This window comes from Silurus aristotelis, assembly GCF_946808225.1.
Source record: "Silurus aristotelis genome assembly, chromosome: 15".
NCBI lineage: Eukaryota > Metazoa > Chordata > Actinopteri > Siluriformes > Siluridae > Silurus > Silurus aristotelis.
Window position 1 is genome coordinate 3333917 of NC_139588.1, and position 16009 is coordinate 3349925.

A 16009-nucleotide genomic window follows, 5' to 3' on the forward strand; every position below is an offset into this window, starting at 1 on the left:
AAGGTTTCTAAGAGGAAAAAGGAAAAAGTCTAAAGAGTCCTGCAGAGTTCGATTCATCTGAACAGCTCAGACCTTTGATTTGTTCTCAACACTGTAACAGTAGAACAATTTCATTCAGCTTCACTTACATTGCTTTTCTGGATGCTGCAATCACAGGCATCACTCTCACAAGAATCTCATCTCTGATCTTATCTGGAGTGATGTATTTATTCAGGTCAAATTCCTCCAGATCCTGTGTTGATGTCAGTAACACAAACACCAGAGCAGACCACTGTGAAGGAGAAAGTTCACTTTTTGCTCCAGATTTTAGATACTGCTGGATTTCCTCCACTAGAGAATCATCACCCAGTTCATTCAGACAGTGGAGCAGATTGATGGATTTCTCTGCAGGATAATCTTTACTGATCTTCTTCTTGATGTACTGAACTGTTTTCTCTTTGTTCTGGGAGCTAATTCCTGTCTGTGTTACTAAGGAATGTAGAAGTTTCTGATTGGACTCGAGTGAGAGACCCAGAAGAAAGCGGAGGAAAAGATCCAGATGTCCAGTCTGAATGTCTAAAGCTTGATCTACAGCACGCCTGTGAACATCTGAAAGTGTCCTACAGACCTGATTCTGTTTAAGAACATTTCTCTGTTCCTTCATGAAGGTCAGGTGCACATACAGAGCTGCGAGATGTTCCTTAATGCTCAGATGGACAAAGCAGTACACTTTACTCTGGTGAAGTCCAAACTCCTCTCTGAAGATCTGCGTACACACACCTGAATACACTGCTGCTTCTGTCACATCAATGCCACACTCTCTCAGGTCTTCCTCATAGAAGATCAGGTTTTGTTTCTTCAGCTGCTGGAAAGCCAGTTTCCCCAGTTTGAGAAGCATTTCTTCATCGCTCTCCTGCTTCTGTAGGTACTTCTCTCTTATGATATTGGTCTGAATGGTGAGGAAGTGTGTGTACATTTGAGTCAGAGTCTTGGGGATCTCTCCACTCTCTGCTTTACCCAACATTCTCTCTAGAACAGCAGCTGAAATCCAGCAGAACACTGGGATGTGGCACATGATGTAGAGGCTTCTTAATGACTTCAGGTGTGTGATGATCTTATTGGCCAGGTTCTGATCACTGATCCTCTTCCTGAAGTACTCCTCCTTCTGAGGGTCATTGAACCCTCGTACCTCTGTGACTCGATGGACACACTCAGAGGGGATTTGATCAGCTGCTGCTGGTCTGGAGGTGATCCAGATGAGAGCAGATGGAAGCAGGTTTCCTTTGATCAGGTTTATCAGCAGCACATGCACTGGTGCTGATTCAGTTACATCACACACTTTTACTGTCTTCTGGAAATCCAGAGATAAACGACACTCATCCAAACCATCAAAAATGAACAAAACCTTCTCCAACCTGGAAATGTCCATATCTTTCATCTCCTTAAAAAACCCTTGAAGTAGCTCCATCAGACTCAGTTTCTGCTCCTTCATCAAATTTAGCTCTCTAAAAGGAAGTGGGACTATGAGGTGGACGTCCTGATTTGTTTTCCCTTCAGCCCAGTCCAGAACAAACTTCTGCACAGAGACTGTTTTTCCAATTCCAGCTACTCCCTTAGTCAGAACTCTCCTGATGGGTTCTTCATCTTGTTCAGATAAGAGCTTTTTCAGAACATTCCTGATGGGTTCTTCATGTTGTTCAGATAAGAGCTTTTTCAGAACGTCCCTGATGCGTTCTTCATCTTGTTCAGATAAGAGCTTTTTCAGAACGTTCCTGTTGGGTTCTTCATCTTGTTCAGATAAGAGCTTTGTCAGAATGTTCCTGATGGGTTCTTCATCTTGTTCAGATAAGGGTTTTGTCAGAACTCTCCTGATGGCTTTGTCTTGTTCAGTTAGGGGTTTAAAGATGTCACTGCATTTAATTGGTGTGTCCTCAGTTGGGTTCCTCCTGGATGCTGCCTCGATCTGTTTCACCTCATGTTCTTTGTTGACGTCTCCACTGTCTCCCTCTGTGATGTAGAGCTCTGTGTAGATCTCATTCAGGGGTGTTCGGTTTTCCTGCTTTAGCATCAATCCATTCAAACACTGAAACTTCTTCATCAGATTGAACTTGAACTTCTTCTGAAATTCATCTGCAGCAGTGGATTCTGGGTCGTGTCTGTGACAGGGTGAATAAGGAAGACATGGTGAGACATGGGCTCCAATAATTAGAGTAGAAGTTCACATTTTTTCTGCTAGATAGATCTTTATGATGTTCTCACTGTGGATTTACTTTATTCTACTGGAGGTTTTCTATCATCTAATCACTCTGTAGTTCCTAACAGCAGAGAGCTTTAGAATAGCAGTGTGTCAGTGTCACAGTCATGGTGTTGGTTTTGATCGTACCCTGTAGCTGTGATGATGTTCTTCTCTCTTCTGTCTCCTGCCTTCTGTAGAACACTGGGAACAAAAACAACAAGTGTTAAAGATCTCAACGTTCCTCACTTTAATACTGGAGTCAAAACCTGAACACAAATTGTACTACAATAATTGTAGTGAGAGCAGGAACACTTGGAGAACACAGAGCTGAATACAACTCCAACATTGTGCACCTGGAGAATTAAATGTGCTCCCTGTTTTCATTTCCCACTTTTTCCTACTTTTCTATTCTTCCCACACAAACCTCTAAAAAGTATTGGAACAGGGAGTCCAATTCTTTGGATTTTTGCTCGACACTGAAGACATTTGGATTTCAGAGTAAAAGATGAAAATTATATAATAGATCAGAATTCCAGCTTTAGTCATTAACTGTGATTTTAACTATGAGAATTATGGGATGTTACCTGTGTACAGGTGAGAAGATTCCAGTTCTGAAGTTGCAAGGAGGTTCCATAGACCGATCACTCTTCATGGAGACACAGCTGGGTTCTGGGGAGTTTGATCTCTTTCTCTTTTGTTTACTGTTAAAAATGATAGAAATGGACATGAGACAGAATTTCAGTGTTAAAAATGTGTAGATGAATTTGTATCATAAGGTATCACAATATTTCTGTTAACTCCTTAAATTTGTTACATTTAACTTTAAATAGTCTTGCACAATTAATTGTATCACAATTGTGATGTTAGTTTGTGCGATTTTATGACAGCAATGTTGCCTTTCAATTAAATAAATAAGCGCCTGTGTGGACATATACTTTCTGAGAACAGTTTGCAGATTTTCTGTAACAAAACAAAAAAAACACCAGATAGGCACACGTGTGGTGTGTGTGTGGTCACGTGACTTTTCGGTGCGGCGCGGAGACCAGGTGCAGGTAAATACCGAACAGATCGACACTGAAATGGTCTCACACACTTACGGTAACACGCATCTTTCTTTCCTCGTATTCACGCCGACACACACACTCTCAGTAACTCACATCTTTCCTTGTACTCACGCCGGGACACACACACACACACACTCGCTAAAAACGCACATCTTTCCTTCACACCAAAGCATAACCTGCATACACACCATCAGCTCTGCCCGGTATCCATCCATCCATCCATCCCTCCATCCATCCCTCCCTCCCTCTCTCTCTCTCTCTCTTTCTCTCTCTCTCTCTCTCTCTCTCTCTCTCTCTCTCTCTCTCTCTCTCTCTCTCTCTCTCTCTCTCTCTCCGGGGTCTGTTACGTTCTGCGTAACAGGTCAGTTTGTAGCATTTGGAACCCTGGACAAGATTCCTATTGTAACCCCACCACAATGCTCCACTCCCACACCACACAAATCATCAGCAATCTTCCATAAAAACACACAAACATATTTAATAATATTGGCTGCAAAACTGCCTGAATTTAAGTGTGTAAACACGTCCTGTATCTTAAACTTCAGCAAAAAAACAGGTAAATAATGGAAATGGGCAGCGGCAGGACATTGCGAGTTTATTTATGTGCTGAGTTTCCCCGCTGGTTCCTACCCCTTCTTCATGTCCTACGGATTACCCTCACTTTCCCCGTTTACCCGTTTCCTTACGGACATTACCTTCCTTATGGATAATACTTTCCTAAATGGATTATACTTCCTTAAAGGATTATACCCGCATCAAAGACCAAACCAGCATTACATTTCATAACACTCCCTGTCCTCTGTTTGTGTGCTGAATGATTCCATAAACATGACAGAGTTTCTTTCGTTTCCGACTCGTGGTTGCCACCTGACAGAGATGTTACCTGTGTACAGGTGAGGGGTTTTCATTTCTGAAGTAGAGAGGATAACCCATAGACCGATCACTCTTCATGGAGACACAGCTGTGTTCTGGGGAGTGTGATCTCTTTCTCTTTCCTTTACTGTTTAAAATGATAGAAATGGATATGAGACATAATTTCGGTATAATAATAAGGTATAAAATATACTAAGGTATAATCACAATATTTCTGTTTAAAATTTATTATAATCTTTCTCACTTCTTACACACTAGGAATAGTAGCATACAGAACACAGATTGTGAACAGGGAACAAACACCCCTGCAGTATAGTTCCTTAAAAAGCCACACCCTTGTTTCATTTAACTTTAAATACAACGGAATGCTAATAGTAGCAGATCTACATAGTGCTGCTTATATCCACATGCTACCATGCCTGGAATAGGCTAAGAGCAGGAACAAACAGGTCTTCACAAAGAGACAATGGAAACATGGGAGTATAAATACAAAAACTAATCAAAAGGCAAAAAATAAGCAGTTGTGGGACATCATTTCATCATCCACTTTTTTTAAGTGAGTGCTAAAGATTTATTCTTACCATAAATATTAGTTATTATTTCTACAGAAACTCCATAATGCAGATATGAACAGTTCATTAGCAAAATACTAGAACATGGCAGGTTACCAGTCTTTTGAGGGTGAGGTCATGTGATCTGTCCCCTGATCAGGGATCTCCATTTTTAAATGCTGAAGATGCCGATCTCTTCTGCTGGAATCAATCACATTACTAGAAAACGCAAAAACAAACATGCAGTTAAAACTGGTTGAAAATCTTCCTCTAAAGTCCCATTAGAGGTGAAAGCCATAGACATAGACACAAACGCCTCATTGGCTGCTTTGGTCCGTTGCTGCGATACGCCAATGCTGCTGCAATCTTGGTCCAGGTGAGAGTTCCCTGTAAACAAATGCACCTAAACAGCATATATAACAACATAACAATAACAGTTATAATAGCAATAACCTGACAAAAAATAGAGATATTCTGATGATTAAAAGAAATTATATAGTCTTTAATGTTAACCCAGCCATTAGGGTTGCACAAAACCTTGGAAAAATTAGGATCTAGTAGAAATCAGAGATTTATACCGGATCGGTCGAGGCAAGAGTTAAAAAAGACCATAACAGGTATCGTTAACAACAGGGTACCGGTGGAAATTGGGCTACTGTTGGCCAAAGGAGGAGAAGTAGAGGAGGAAGACGTCTACAGAGACGGCAGGGAAAGGAGAAGTGTAGGAAAGTGGAAGTTCGGGTTGGTACTTTAAATGTTGGTACTATGACTGGTAAAGTAAGAGAGGGAGCTGATATGATGGAGAGGAGAAAGGTAGATATGTTGTGTGTTCAGGAGACCAAGTGGAAAGAGAGTAAGAGCAGGAACATTGGATGTGTTTAAACTGTTTTATCATGGTGTGGATGTAAAGAGAAATGGTGTAGGGGTGATTCTGAAGGAAGAGTACAGTAAGAGTGTAGTGCGGTGAAGAGAGTTTCTGATAGAGTGATGAAGCTGGAAGTTGAAGGGGTGATATTAAATGTCATCAGTGCTTATGCTCCACAAGTGGGTTGTGAGAAAGAAAAGTTCTGAAGTGAGTTAGATTAAATGGTAGATGGTGTAACTAGGAATGAGCAATTGGTGATTGGGGCAGATTTAAATGGGCATGTAGGTGAAGGGAACAGAGGTGATGAGGAGGTGATGGGTAGGTATGGTCTTAAGGAGAGGAATGTTGAAGGGCAGATGGTGGTAGATTTAGCTAAAATGATGGAAATGGCAGTTATGAACTTATTTTAAGAAGAATGAGGAGCATAGGGTGACATAAAGGAGTGGAGGGAGGGGCACACAGGTGGACTATGTTTTATGTAGAAGATGTAACCTGAAGGAGATTGGAGACTGTAAGGTGTTGGCAGGGGACAGTGTAGATAGACAGCATCAGATTGTGTTCTGTAGGATGGTTTTAGAGGTGAAGAGAAAGAGGAGGAGAGTGAGGACTGAAAGAAGAATAAGGTGGAAACTTAAGGAGGAAGACTGTAGTGTGAGGTTCAGGGAAGAGGTCAGACAGGGTCTCTGTGGTGGTGAAGACAAGCTGGATGATTGGGCATCTATTGCATAAGTGATGAGGAAGACAGCGAGAAACACACTTGGTGTGACATCTGAAAATAGAAAGGAGGAAAAAGAGACATGGTGGTGGAATGAGGAAGTGCTGGAACATATAAGGAGAAAGAGGTTGGAGAAACAGAATTGGGATTGAGAGAGATAATAAAAGTAGGCAGGAGTACAAGGAGATGTGCCGCATAGGCATATAAGGAGCTGTATGAGAAGTTGGACCCTAAAGAAGGAGAAAAGGATTTGTAGTGATTGGCCAGGCAGAGAAACCGAGCTGGGAAGGATGTGCTGCAAGTTAGAGCAATAAAGGATGGAGATGGAAATGTGTTAACTAATGAGGAGAGTGTGTTGAGAAGATGGAGGGAGTATTTTAAGCAGCTGATTTGAGCAGGAAAATGAGAGAGAAAAAAGGTTGGATGGTGTGGAGATGGTAAGGCAGAAAGTGGATAGGATTAGTAAGGAGGAAGTGAGAGCAGAGCTTAAGAGGATAAAGAGTGGAAAGTCGGTTGGACCAGATGACCTGAGATGTTGTATGGATTAGAGACAGTGTCATTGAGTAAAAGACAGGAGGTGGAGCTGAAGGTAGCAGAGCTGAAGATGTTGAGATGTTCATTGGGAGTGATGATGAAGGACAGCATTAGAAATTAGTTTAGTTAGAAATTAGAAATTAGTTTAGGTAGATCATGCTGAAAAACGCTCCAATGTGGCTGAATTACAACAATTCTGCATAGATGAGTGGAGCAAAATTCCTCCACATCGCTGTAACAGACTCATTGCAAGTTATCGCAAACGCTTGATTGCAGTTGTTGCTGCTAAGGGTGGCCCAACCAGTTATTAGGTATAGGGGCAAACACTTTTTCACACAGGGCCATGTAGTTTTGGATTTTGTTTTCTCTCAATAATAAAATATTTTATTTAAAACTGCATGTTATGTTCACTTATGCTATCTTTTACAAATACAGTGAGGAAAATAGGTATTTGAACACCCTGCTATTTTGCAAGTTCTCCCACTTAAAAATCATGGAGGGGTCTGAAATTGTCTTCGTAGGTGCATGTCCACTGTGAGAGACATAATCTAAAAAAAAAAAATCCAGAAATCACAGTGTATGATTTTTTTACTATTTATTTGCATGATACAGCTGCAAATAAGTATTTGAACACCTGAGAAAGTCAATGTTAATATTTGGTACAGTAGCCTTTGTTTGCAATTACAGAGGTCAAACGTTTCCTGTAGTTTTCACCAGGTTTGCACACACTGCAGGAGGGATTTTGGCCCACTACTCCACATAGATCTTGTCTAGATCGGTCAGGTTTTTGGCCTGTCGCTGAAAAAACACGGAGTTTGAGCTCCCTCCAAAGATTCTCTATTGGGTTTAGGTCTGGAGACTGGCTAGGCCAAGCCAGAACCTTGATATGCTTCTTACAGAGCCACTCCTTGGTTATCCTGGCTGTGTGCTTCGGGTCATTGTCATGTTGGAAGACCCAGCCTCGACCCATCTTCAATGCTCTAACTGAGGGAAGGAGGTTGTTCCCCAAAATCTCGCAATACATGGCCCCGGTCATCCTCTCCTTAATACAGTGCAGTCGCCCTGTCCCATGTGCAGAAAAACACCCCCTAAAGCATGATGCTACCACCCCCATGCTTCACAGTAGGGATGGTGTTCTTGGGATGGTACTCATCATTCTTCTTCCTCCAAACACGTTTAGTGGAATTATGACCCAAAAGTTCTATTTTGGTCTCATCTGACCACATGACTTTCTCCCATGACTCCTCTGGATCATCCAAATGGTCATTGGCAAACTTAAGACGTGCCTGGACATGTGTTGGTTTAAGCAGGGGAACCTTCCGTGCCATGCATAATTTCAAACCATGACGTCTTAGTGTATTACCAACAGTAACCTTGGAAACGGTGGTCCCAGCTCTTTTCAGGTCATTGACCAGCTCCTCCCGTATAGTTCTGGGCTGATTTCTCACCTTCCTTAGGATCATTGAGACCCCACGAGGTGAGATCCTTAATGGAGCCCCAGTCCGAGGGAGATTGACAGTCATGTTTAGCTTCTTCCATTTTATAATGATTGCTCCAACAGTGGACCTTTTTTCACCAAGCTGCTTGGCAATTTCCCCGTAGCCCTTTCCAGCCTTGTGGAGGTGTACAATTTCGTCGCTAGTGTCTTTGGACAGCTCTTTGGTCTTGGCCATGTTAGTAGTTGGATTCTTACTGATTGTATGGGGTGGACAGGTGTCTTTATGCAGCTAAAGACCTCAAACAGGTGCATCTAATTTAGGATAATAAATGTAGTGGAGGTGGACATTTTAAAGGCAGACTAACAGGTCTTTGAGGGTCAGAATTCTAGCTGATAGACAGGTGTTCAAATACTTATTTGCTGAATCATACAAATAAATAGTTTAAAAATCATATATTGTGATTTCTGGATTTTTTTTTTTAGATTATGTCTCTCACAGTGGACATGCACCTACAATGACAATTTCAGACCCCTCCATGATTTCTAAGTGGGAGAACTTGCAAAATAGCAGGGTGTTCAAATACTTATTTTCCCCACTGTATATTTAAATTAGTTTGATGATCTGAAACATTAAAGTGTAAAACATGCAAAAAAATTAGAACAAAACACTTTTTTACACCACTGTAGATAGATAGATAGATAGATAGATAGATAGATAGATAGATAGATAGATAGATAGATAGATAGATAGATAGATAGATAGATAGATAGATAGATAGATAGATAGATAGATAGATAGATAGATAGAGAGACAGATCGATCGATCTTTCCACAAACTCCATTACATAGAAAACACAAACGCATTATTCCAATAGAAAGTCATTTCTAGGAAAAACTCACCAGCTTTTCTTCAGCACTGCTTGTTGTTGAACATGAATCTCACTGCTTCTGGCTGCTGTTGAAGATCTTTGTGTTTTTCCAACCACTCCTCCAAATGCAGTCGAGGCTGAGAAACGCTTTCACTTTCGGAAAACCGACTCGACTCTTTGAATCGACACTTTGAAGCGACTCTTTGACGAGTTGGAAACGGAATTATTTTAATCGCACTCCATCAAGTTCACTTTAATGATCAAGAACTAAAAGAGAAAGTGCTGTGATTAATAACAGCATGTAGTGGAGATGTTGTGGAGGAGAGGAAAGTCAGCCTTTTTCTCCCTTTAGAAACTGCTCCATCCTGAACTCCATACTGTCCCACTGGTGCCGAATGTGAAAGTGGGTCCTGAAAAAAGGTTTCTTCTCAAACCTTTTCAAAATTTTTATGCCCTTACTTTTAGATTCTCATTTCATAAGCGATCTTACCATCATAAGTCCCAGTGTCCTCAAACGAGTACTTCCTAATTAACAGCCAACTTCCAATTTTGTGGTACTATCAATAAAAGTTGTCAAATGTGTCATATTTAATTATAAATGTTATTAAACATATAAAAGCAAGTTTGGACATACGTTTTAATGAGTAGAAAAGCCTGTTCTACTTTTATGTCTGAGTCCACTGTAGAACGTGTTCACTGAGTTTGACATCATCTTGTATTTCTACTAATCAGTAAACACACACACAAACACCAAAGAAAGTAAATAATGAAACAAAGCAGCAGCTTCTGCAGAAGTCAGTTCCTCCACAGCCCCACCAGTCTGTGCTTCCAGCATCTGCAATCAAATTACAAACAGCCAAACCCTCCACAATGATGATACCACGTGGTCATGCAACATCCTCGATTACAGTGGCCAGAGAACTGTGACGAAGCATTACGACTTTATTACACTTTAAAGGAAACAACTGGACTTTGAACATCAATTTTCTCACAAAAACCCCCTATAGACGCCAGAGTACAGCCTAAGAAGGACTAAGTATGGTGTATGGTGTCAATTTCACATCATGAATATTGTGGTAAAACATGACAAACGTGTATCATATAATTGAAAACAAAGATTTACAAATTCAGTATTTTAATTAACTTTAATTTTAAGCTTCAGTATTCTTTGTCCTTATTTCCAAGTTTTTTTGCTGCCCAAAAACAATTTCAGTCTCCTTTGGTCTACTGGTTCCAACCAGACAAAATTCACCTACTAAAACATGTTATTAAAACTTACTGACTGTGTAAAAGGAGCTGTCAGGTTAGAATCAGGGGAGAAAGAGAGAATTTAAACTTGCCCATGGCCTGCATGAGTCTCTTCATAATTATTATAAACATAAACAGACTTGGAAATAAGGATAAAAACTGAAGCATGAATATAAATTAAGTAAAAATAATAATAATGAACTAAAGCAAACTTCAGCAGAATTGAAGAAAATTTTTTTATTTTTTTGTTATCAGCAGTGTGTCAGTCAGGTTAGATCTCTCAGGATTTTGTGTCCTTATGATAACTTACGATAAGCTCTGGAAACTTAAGGAGGAAGACTGTAGTGTGAGGTTCAGGGAAGAGGTCAGACAGGGTCTCTGTGGTGGTGAAGACAAGCTGGATGATTGGGCATCTATTGCATAAGTGATGAGGAAGACAGCGAGAAACACACTTGGTGTGACATCTGAAAATAGAAAGGAGGAAAAAGAGACATGGTGGTGGAATGAGGAAGTGCTGGAACATATAAGGAGAAAGAGGTTGGAGAAACAGAATTGGGATTGAGAGAGATAATAAAAGTAGGCAGGAGTACAAGGAGATGTGCCGCATAGGCATATAAGGAGCTGTATGAGAAGTTGGACCCTAAAGAAGGAGAAAAGGATTTGTAGTGATTGGCCAGGCAGAGAAACCGAGCTGGGAAGGATGTGCTGCAAGTTAGAGCAATAAAGGATGGAGATGGAAATGTGTTAACTAATGAGGAGAGTGTGTTGAGAAGATGGAGGGAGTATTTTAAGCAGCTGATTTGAGCAGGAAAATGAGAGAGAAAGAAGGTTGGATGGTGTGGAGATGGTAAGGCAGAAAGTGGATAGGATTAGTAAGGAGGAAGTGAGAGCAGAGCTTAAGAGGATAAAGAGTGGAAAGTCGGTTGGACCAGATGACCTGAGTCTCTTCATAATTATTATAAACATAAACAGACTTGGAAATAAGGATAAAAACTGAAGCATGAATATAAATTAAGTAAAAATAATAATAATGAACTAAAGCAAACTTCAGCAGAATTGAAGAAAAAAATGTTATTTTTTTGTTATCAGCAGTGTGTCAGTCAGGTTAGATCTCTCAGGATTTTGTGTCCTTATGATAACTTCTGTATCTGATTCTGAACTGACTTCCTGTTCTCCTAGACACAGAACAAACCATGTTATTACCCGAAACATAAACAATACTTTCATTCTGGCAAACTAACCTTCAAAGTGCTTCCTTCTGCAAATAAACTCATTTATCCTTGCATAAGGTTTTCCAGTTTCTGTTTTATAGTCCTTCAGTATAAAAGGCCTCGGGGTCCCAGGAACATTAATGACCTCGGAGCCGTCCGGGTACAGAAGTACACAGGGTCCTTTTGAATCCACAATAAGGACAATACATTTGTACACTTTAAATGTGCTTCTATATTTGTTAATGTGTTTTGCACTTTTCAGCCACAATAGCTAAACCTTAAATTATGACAGTTCTCTAATTTAATTAGTTTTAGTTTTTCAGTTGCAATCAGCATTGTTATATCCTATTAATGTTTTAGTTATTTTACTGTTGAATTATCTGATGTCACAACGAGGGGAATCAGCATTTTTATGTGTTGGATGGTAGAAGAGTCTTTTATCTACCGAAACTATAGGTTCTTTTCTAAAAAATTGACAATTTCTATACTTTTTAACCTCAAATGCTTCACTGTGTCTGTACTTCTGCAGAGATGTAGGATGATTTTGAAGTTGAAGGAGAAAATGAGTTGGGAGTTTTTCGACATACCCTAACTGTCTTAAACTGGAATACACATTGTTGATGCAGAGCTCGACAAGATGAGCGTTTGAGGTTAAAAAGCATAGACATTGACTTTAAACATTTTTTTTTAACAATCTATGTTCTAGAGCTGCAACCATAGAAGTTCACTATATGGACAGAAATCCTCAAAATGTTTTCCTGAAAAAAACTATTTCTTTACGACTGAAGAAAGAAAGACATGAATATCTTGGATGACATGGGGGTGTCTGTTATCTGTAAATCTGTTATCTATTATCTGTAAATAGGATTGTTCTGGATGTGAACTTCTCCTTTAAGGGTGAAAGATTTAGTCCTCACACATTTTTAATGTTCATGTGTTTATACAGGTTGGGAAAGTGACCTTTCTTCTCTAATACTTCTCTTGCATCTGATCCCACCTTCTGTCCAAGGCCAGAAAAGATCAGGAAAGGTGTCTGCCTCTCAAGCAGAGAAGCACCTTGTTGTCTTCAAGAAGGTTTGTTTGGTTGTTTGTCTGTTTGTTGGTTTTTTCTGTTTTACATTTAACATATCGGTGATGGTTCTTTTTAATTTGCATGGTTTTCTTAGAGTGGAACAAACATTGAGGAGCATTTGTGAGAAATCACAGCTATTGCTCAGCCCTACCTCCTGGCCGTGGGACCTCAGAAGAATTCAGTTCACCAGTACTTCATCGTTCTTGATCAGCCATTCCATGCAAGTCAGCCTCTGCTCTTGGTGCCTTTGACGAGTTGATTATGGCACACTTTGTTTTTGGCTCCTCTTAAAACATTACAAGCCTCTTACAAGCCTCGCCTTTAAGATGCTGCCTCAGAAGCAACACTACGATCTCTTAGGGCGCGATATCCATGGTCATCTACGACTGAAGGAGGCCTACTACTACAACATTATGCTACACAACATGTACACTTTCCTTCAGACCACTGTGTACAACATAGATGTTGGCAAAGTGAAAGAGAGTTCTCATGTTGCTGAGGTCAGAGCAAGGCTGCTTAGCACAGTACCATAAGTTATTCTGCACTCATTAAGTGTTTTGTTTGTCAGGCTGTGTTTGACAGGGTGTAGTTCTGTGTTTGCTACTTTTACAGGTTTTAGAAAACAGTTGAAAACAAAACACACTGAGCAAAGTGACCAGAATTCTGACACCACTGACACCCGTGAGACTGCTGAGGCAGAAGGACAAATTAGTGCTCAAGCACTTGATCAGATGTCAGTGTTGGAGAGGTGGCCACAACATCTGTATTGTTAAAGTCAAATAAGAGCACTTTGGATGTGTGCATCTGCTGTTACACAACTAAAAATTGCTGAATTAATTCAGTCTACTGTTTTGTTTCATCTATGGAGGAAGTCGTTTTTGAGATTCAGAATCAAACAGTGCTCAGCAAAAGATTTGATAGTAGGAGTAATAAAACCACTGGAACATTTGATCAAGTTGTTGTTACAGATAAATGTGCTTATATTCCCCTTTTAGAAACACTGAAGTCTTCTTCTTCTTCTTCTTTTTTCGGCTGCTCCCATTAGGGGTCGCCACAGCGGATCATCCGTCTCCATACCGCCCTGTCCTCTACATCTGCCTCTTTCACACCAACTACCTGCATGTCTACCCTCACCACATCCATGAACCTCCTCCTTGGCCTTCCTCTTTTCCTCCTACCTGGTGGCTACATCTTCAGCATTTTTCTACCAATATAATTCATGTCCCTTCTCTGCACATGTCCAAACCATCTCAATCTCGCCTCCCTCACCTTGTCACCAAAACATCTTACATGTGCTGTCCCTCTAATAAACTCATTTCTAATCTTGTCCATCCTCGTCACTCCCAATGAAAACCTTAACATCTTCAGCTCTGCTACCTCCAGCTCCGTCTCCTGTCTTTTACTCAATGCCACTGTCTCTAATTCATACAACATCGCAGGTCTCACCACAGTCCTATAAACTTTCCCTTTCATTCTTGCAGATACCCTACTATCACAAATCACTCCTGTCACTTTTCTCCACCCACTCCACCCTGCCTGCACTCTTTTCTTTACTTCTCTAACACACTCTCCATTACTTTGCACTGTTGACCCCAGGTACCTGAACTCCTCCACCTTCTCCACCTCTTCTCCCTGCAACCGCATCACTCCACTGCCCTCCCTCTCATTCACACACATGTACTCTGTCTTACTCCTACTGACTTTCATTCCCCTTCTCTCCAGCGCATATCTCCACCTGTCCAGGCTCTTCTCAACCTGCTCTCTACTCTCACCACAAATCACAATATCATCTGCAAACATCATAGTCCAGGGAGACTCCTGTCTGACCTCGTCCGTCAACCTGTCCATCACCACTGCAAACAGGAAAGGGCTCAGGGCCGATCCTTGATGCAGTCCAACCTTCACCCTGAAGCAGTCTGTCGTACCTACTGCACAATTCACTGCCGTCACACTGTCCTCATACATGTCCTGCACCACCCTCACATACTTCTCTGACACACCAGACTTCCTCATACAATACCACAACTCCTCTCTTGGCACCCTGTCGTACGCTTTCTCTAAATCCACAAATACACAATGCAGCTCCTTCTGTCCTTCTCTATACTTCTCCATCAACATCCTCAAAGCAAATAAGGCATCTGTGGTGCTCTTCCTCAGCATGAAACCATACTGTTGCTCACAGATGGTCACCTCTTCTCTCAGCCTGGCTTCCACTACTCTTTCCCATAACTTCATGGTGTGACTGATCAACTTAATTCCCCTGTAGTTACTGCAGGTCTGCACATCTCCCTTATGCTTAAAGATTGGTACCAGCACACTCAGGCATCCTCTCCCCTTCCAGAATCCTGTTAAACAATCTGGTTAAAAACTCCACTGCCATCTCTCCTAAACATTTCCACTCTTCTACCGGTATGTCATCTGGTCCAACTGACTTTCCATTCTTCATCCTCTTAATCGCTGCTCTCACTTCCTCCTTACTAATCCTATCTACATCCTGCTTCACCAACTCCATATCCTCCAACCTTCTCTCTCTCTGATTTTCCTCATTCATCAGCTGCTCAAAATACTCCCTCCATCTTCTCAACACACTCTCCTCACTAGTCAACACATTTCCCTCTCCATCCTTTATTGCTCTAACTTGCAGTACATCCTTCCCAGCTCGGTCCCTCTGCCTGGCCAATCGGTATAAATCCTTTTCTCCTTCCTTAGTGTCCAACCTCTTATACAGCTCCTCATATGCCTTTTCCTTGGCTTTCGCCACATCCCTTTTAACCTGCTGCCGCATCTCCTTGTACTCCTGCCTACTTTTCTCATCACTCTGTTGATCCCACTTCTGTTTTGCCAACCTCTTTCCCCTAATGCTCTCCTGCACTTCCTCATTCCACCACCACGTCTCCTTGTCTTGCTTTCTATTTCCAGATGTCACACCAAGTACTTTTCTAGCTGCCTTCCTCATCACTCCTGCAGTAATTGCCCAATCATCCGGCACCTCTTCACCACCACCAAGCCCCTGTCTGACCTCTTCCCTGAACCTCACACTACACTCTTCCTCTTTCAGTTTCCACCATCTTATTCTTCTTTCAATCCTTACTTTCCTCCTCTTCTTCTCCGCCTCCAAAACCATCCTACAGACCACCATCCGATGCTGTCTAGCTAAACTGTCCCCCGCCAACACCTTACAGTCTCCAATCTCCTTCAGGTTGCATCTCCTACACAGAACATAATCCACCTGTGTGCACCTTCCTCCACTCTTATACGTCACCCTATGATCCTCCTTCTTCTTAAAATACGTGTTCACCACTGCCATTTCCATCCTTTTAGCAAAATCTACCACCATCTGCCCTTCCACATTCC

At 41.2% G+C, this 16009-nt stretch overlaps 2 protein-coding genes across 33 annotated transcripts in view; one reads left to right on the forward strand and one right to left on the reverse strand.

Annotated features, from left to right (window-relative positions):
* The window catches only part of LOC310738066 (NLR family CARD domain-containing protein 3-like), a 21465-nt gene extending 11959 nt beyond the window's left edge, over positions 1-9506 (reverse strand). For 2 of the 8 annotated variants that reach the window (XM_083562982.1, XM_083562979.1), the window contains exons 1-6: positions 9156-9504; positions 4821-5090; positions 4163-4279; positions 2800-2916; positions 2363-2416; positions 129-2135 (exon numbers count right to left, since the gene is read on the reverse strand). In XM_083562982.1, coding sequence (XP_083419108.1) covers positions 129-2135; positions 2363-2416; positions 2800-2916; positions 4163-4279; positions 4821-4945 — 2420 coding nt within the window. In that variant the 5' untranslated portion in view covers positions 4946-5090; positions 9156-9504. Of the gene's footprint in view, positions 1-128; positions 2136-2362; positions 2417-2799; positions 2917-4162; positions 4280-4820; positions 5091-9155 lie in introns of all 8 variants that reach the window. The other 6 variants (XM_083562978.1, XM_083562981.1, XM_083562983.1 and 3 more) reach the window with 6 other exon arrangements.
* Positions 1-16009, forward strand: part of LOC310738044 (uncharacterized protein) — a 387632-nt gene that overhangs the window by 154995 nt on the left and 216628 nt on the right. The gene's annotated exons all lie outside the window — the stretch shown is intronic.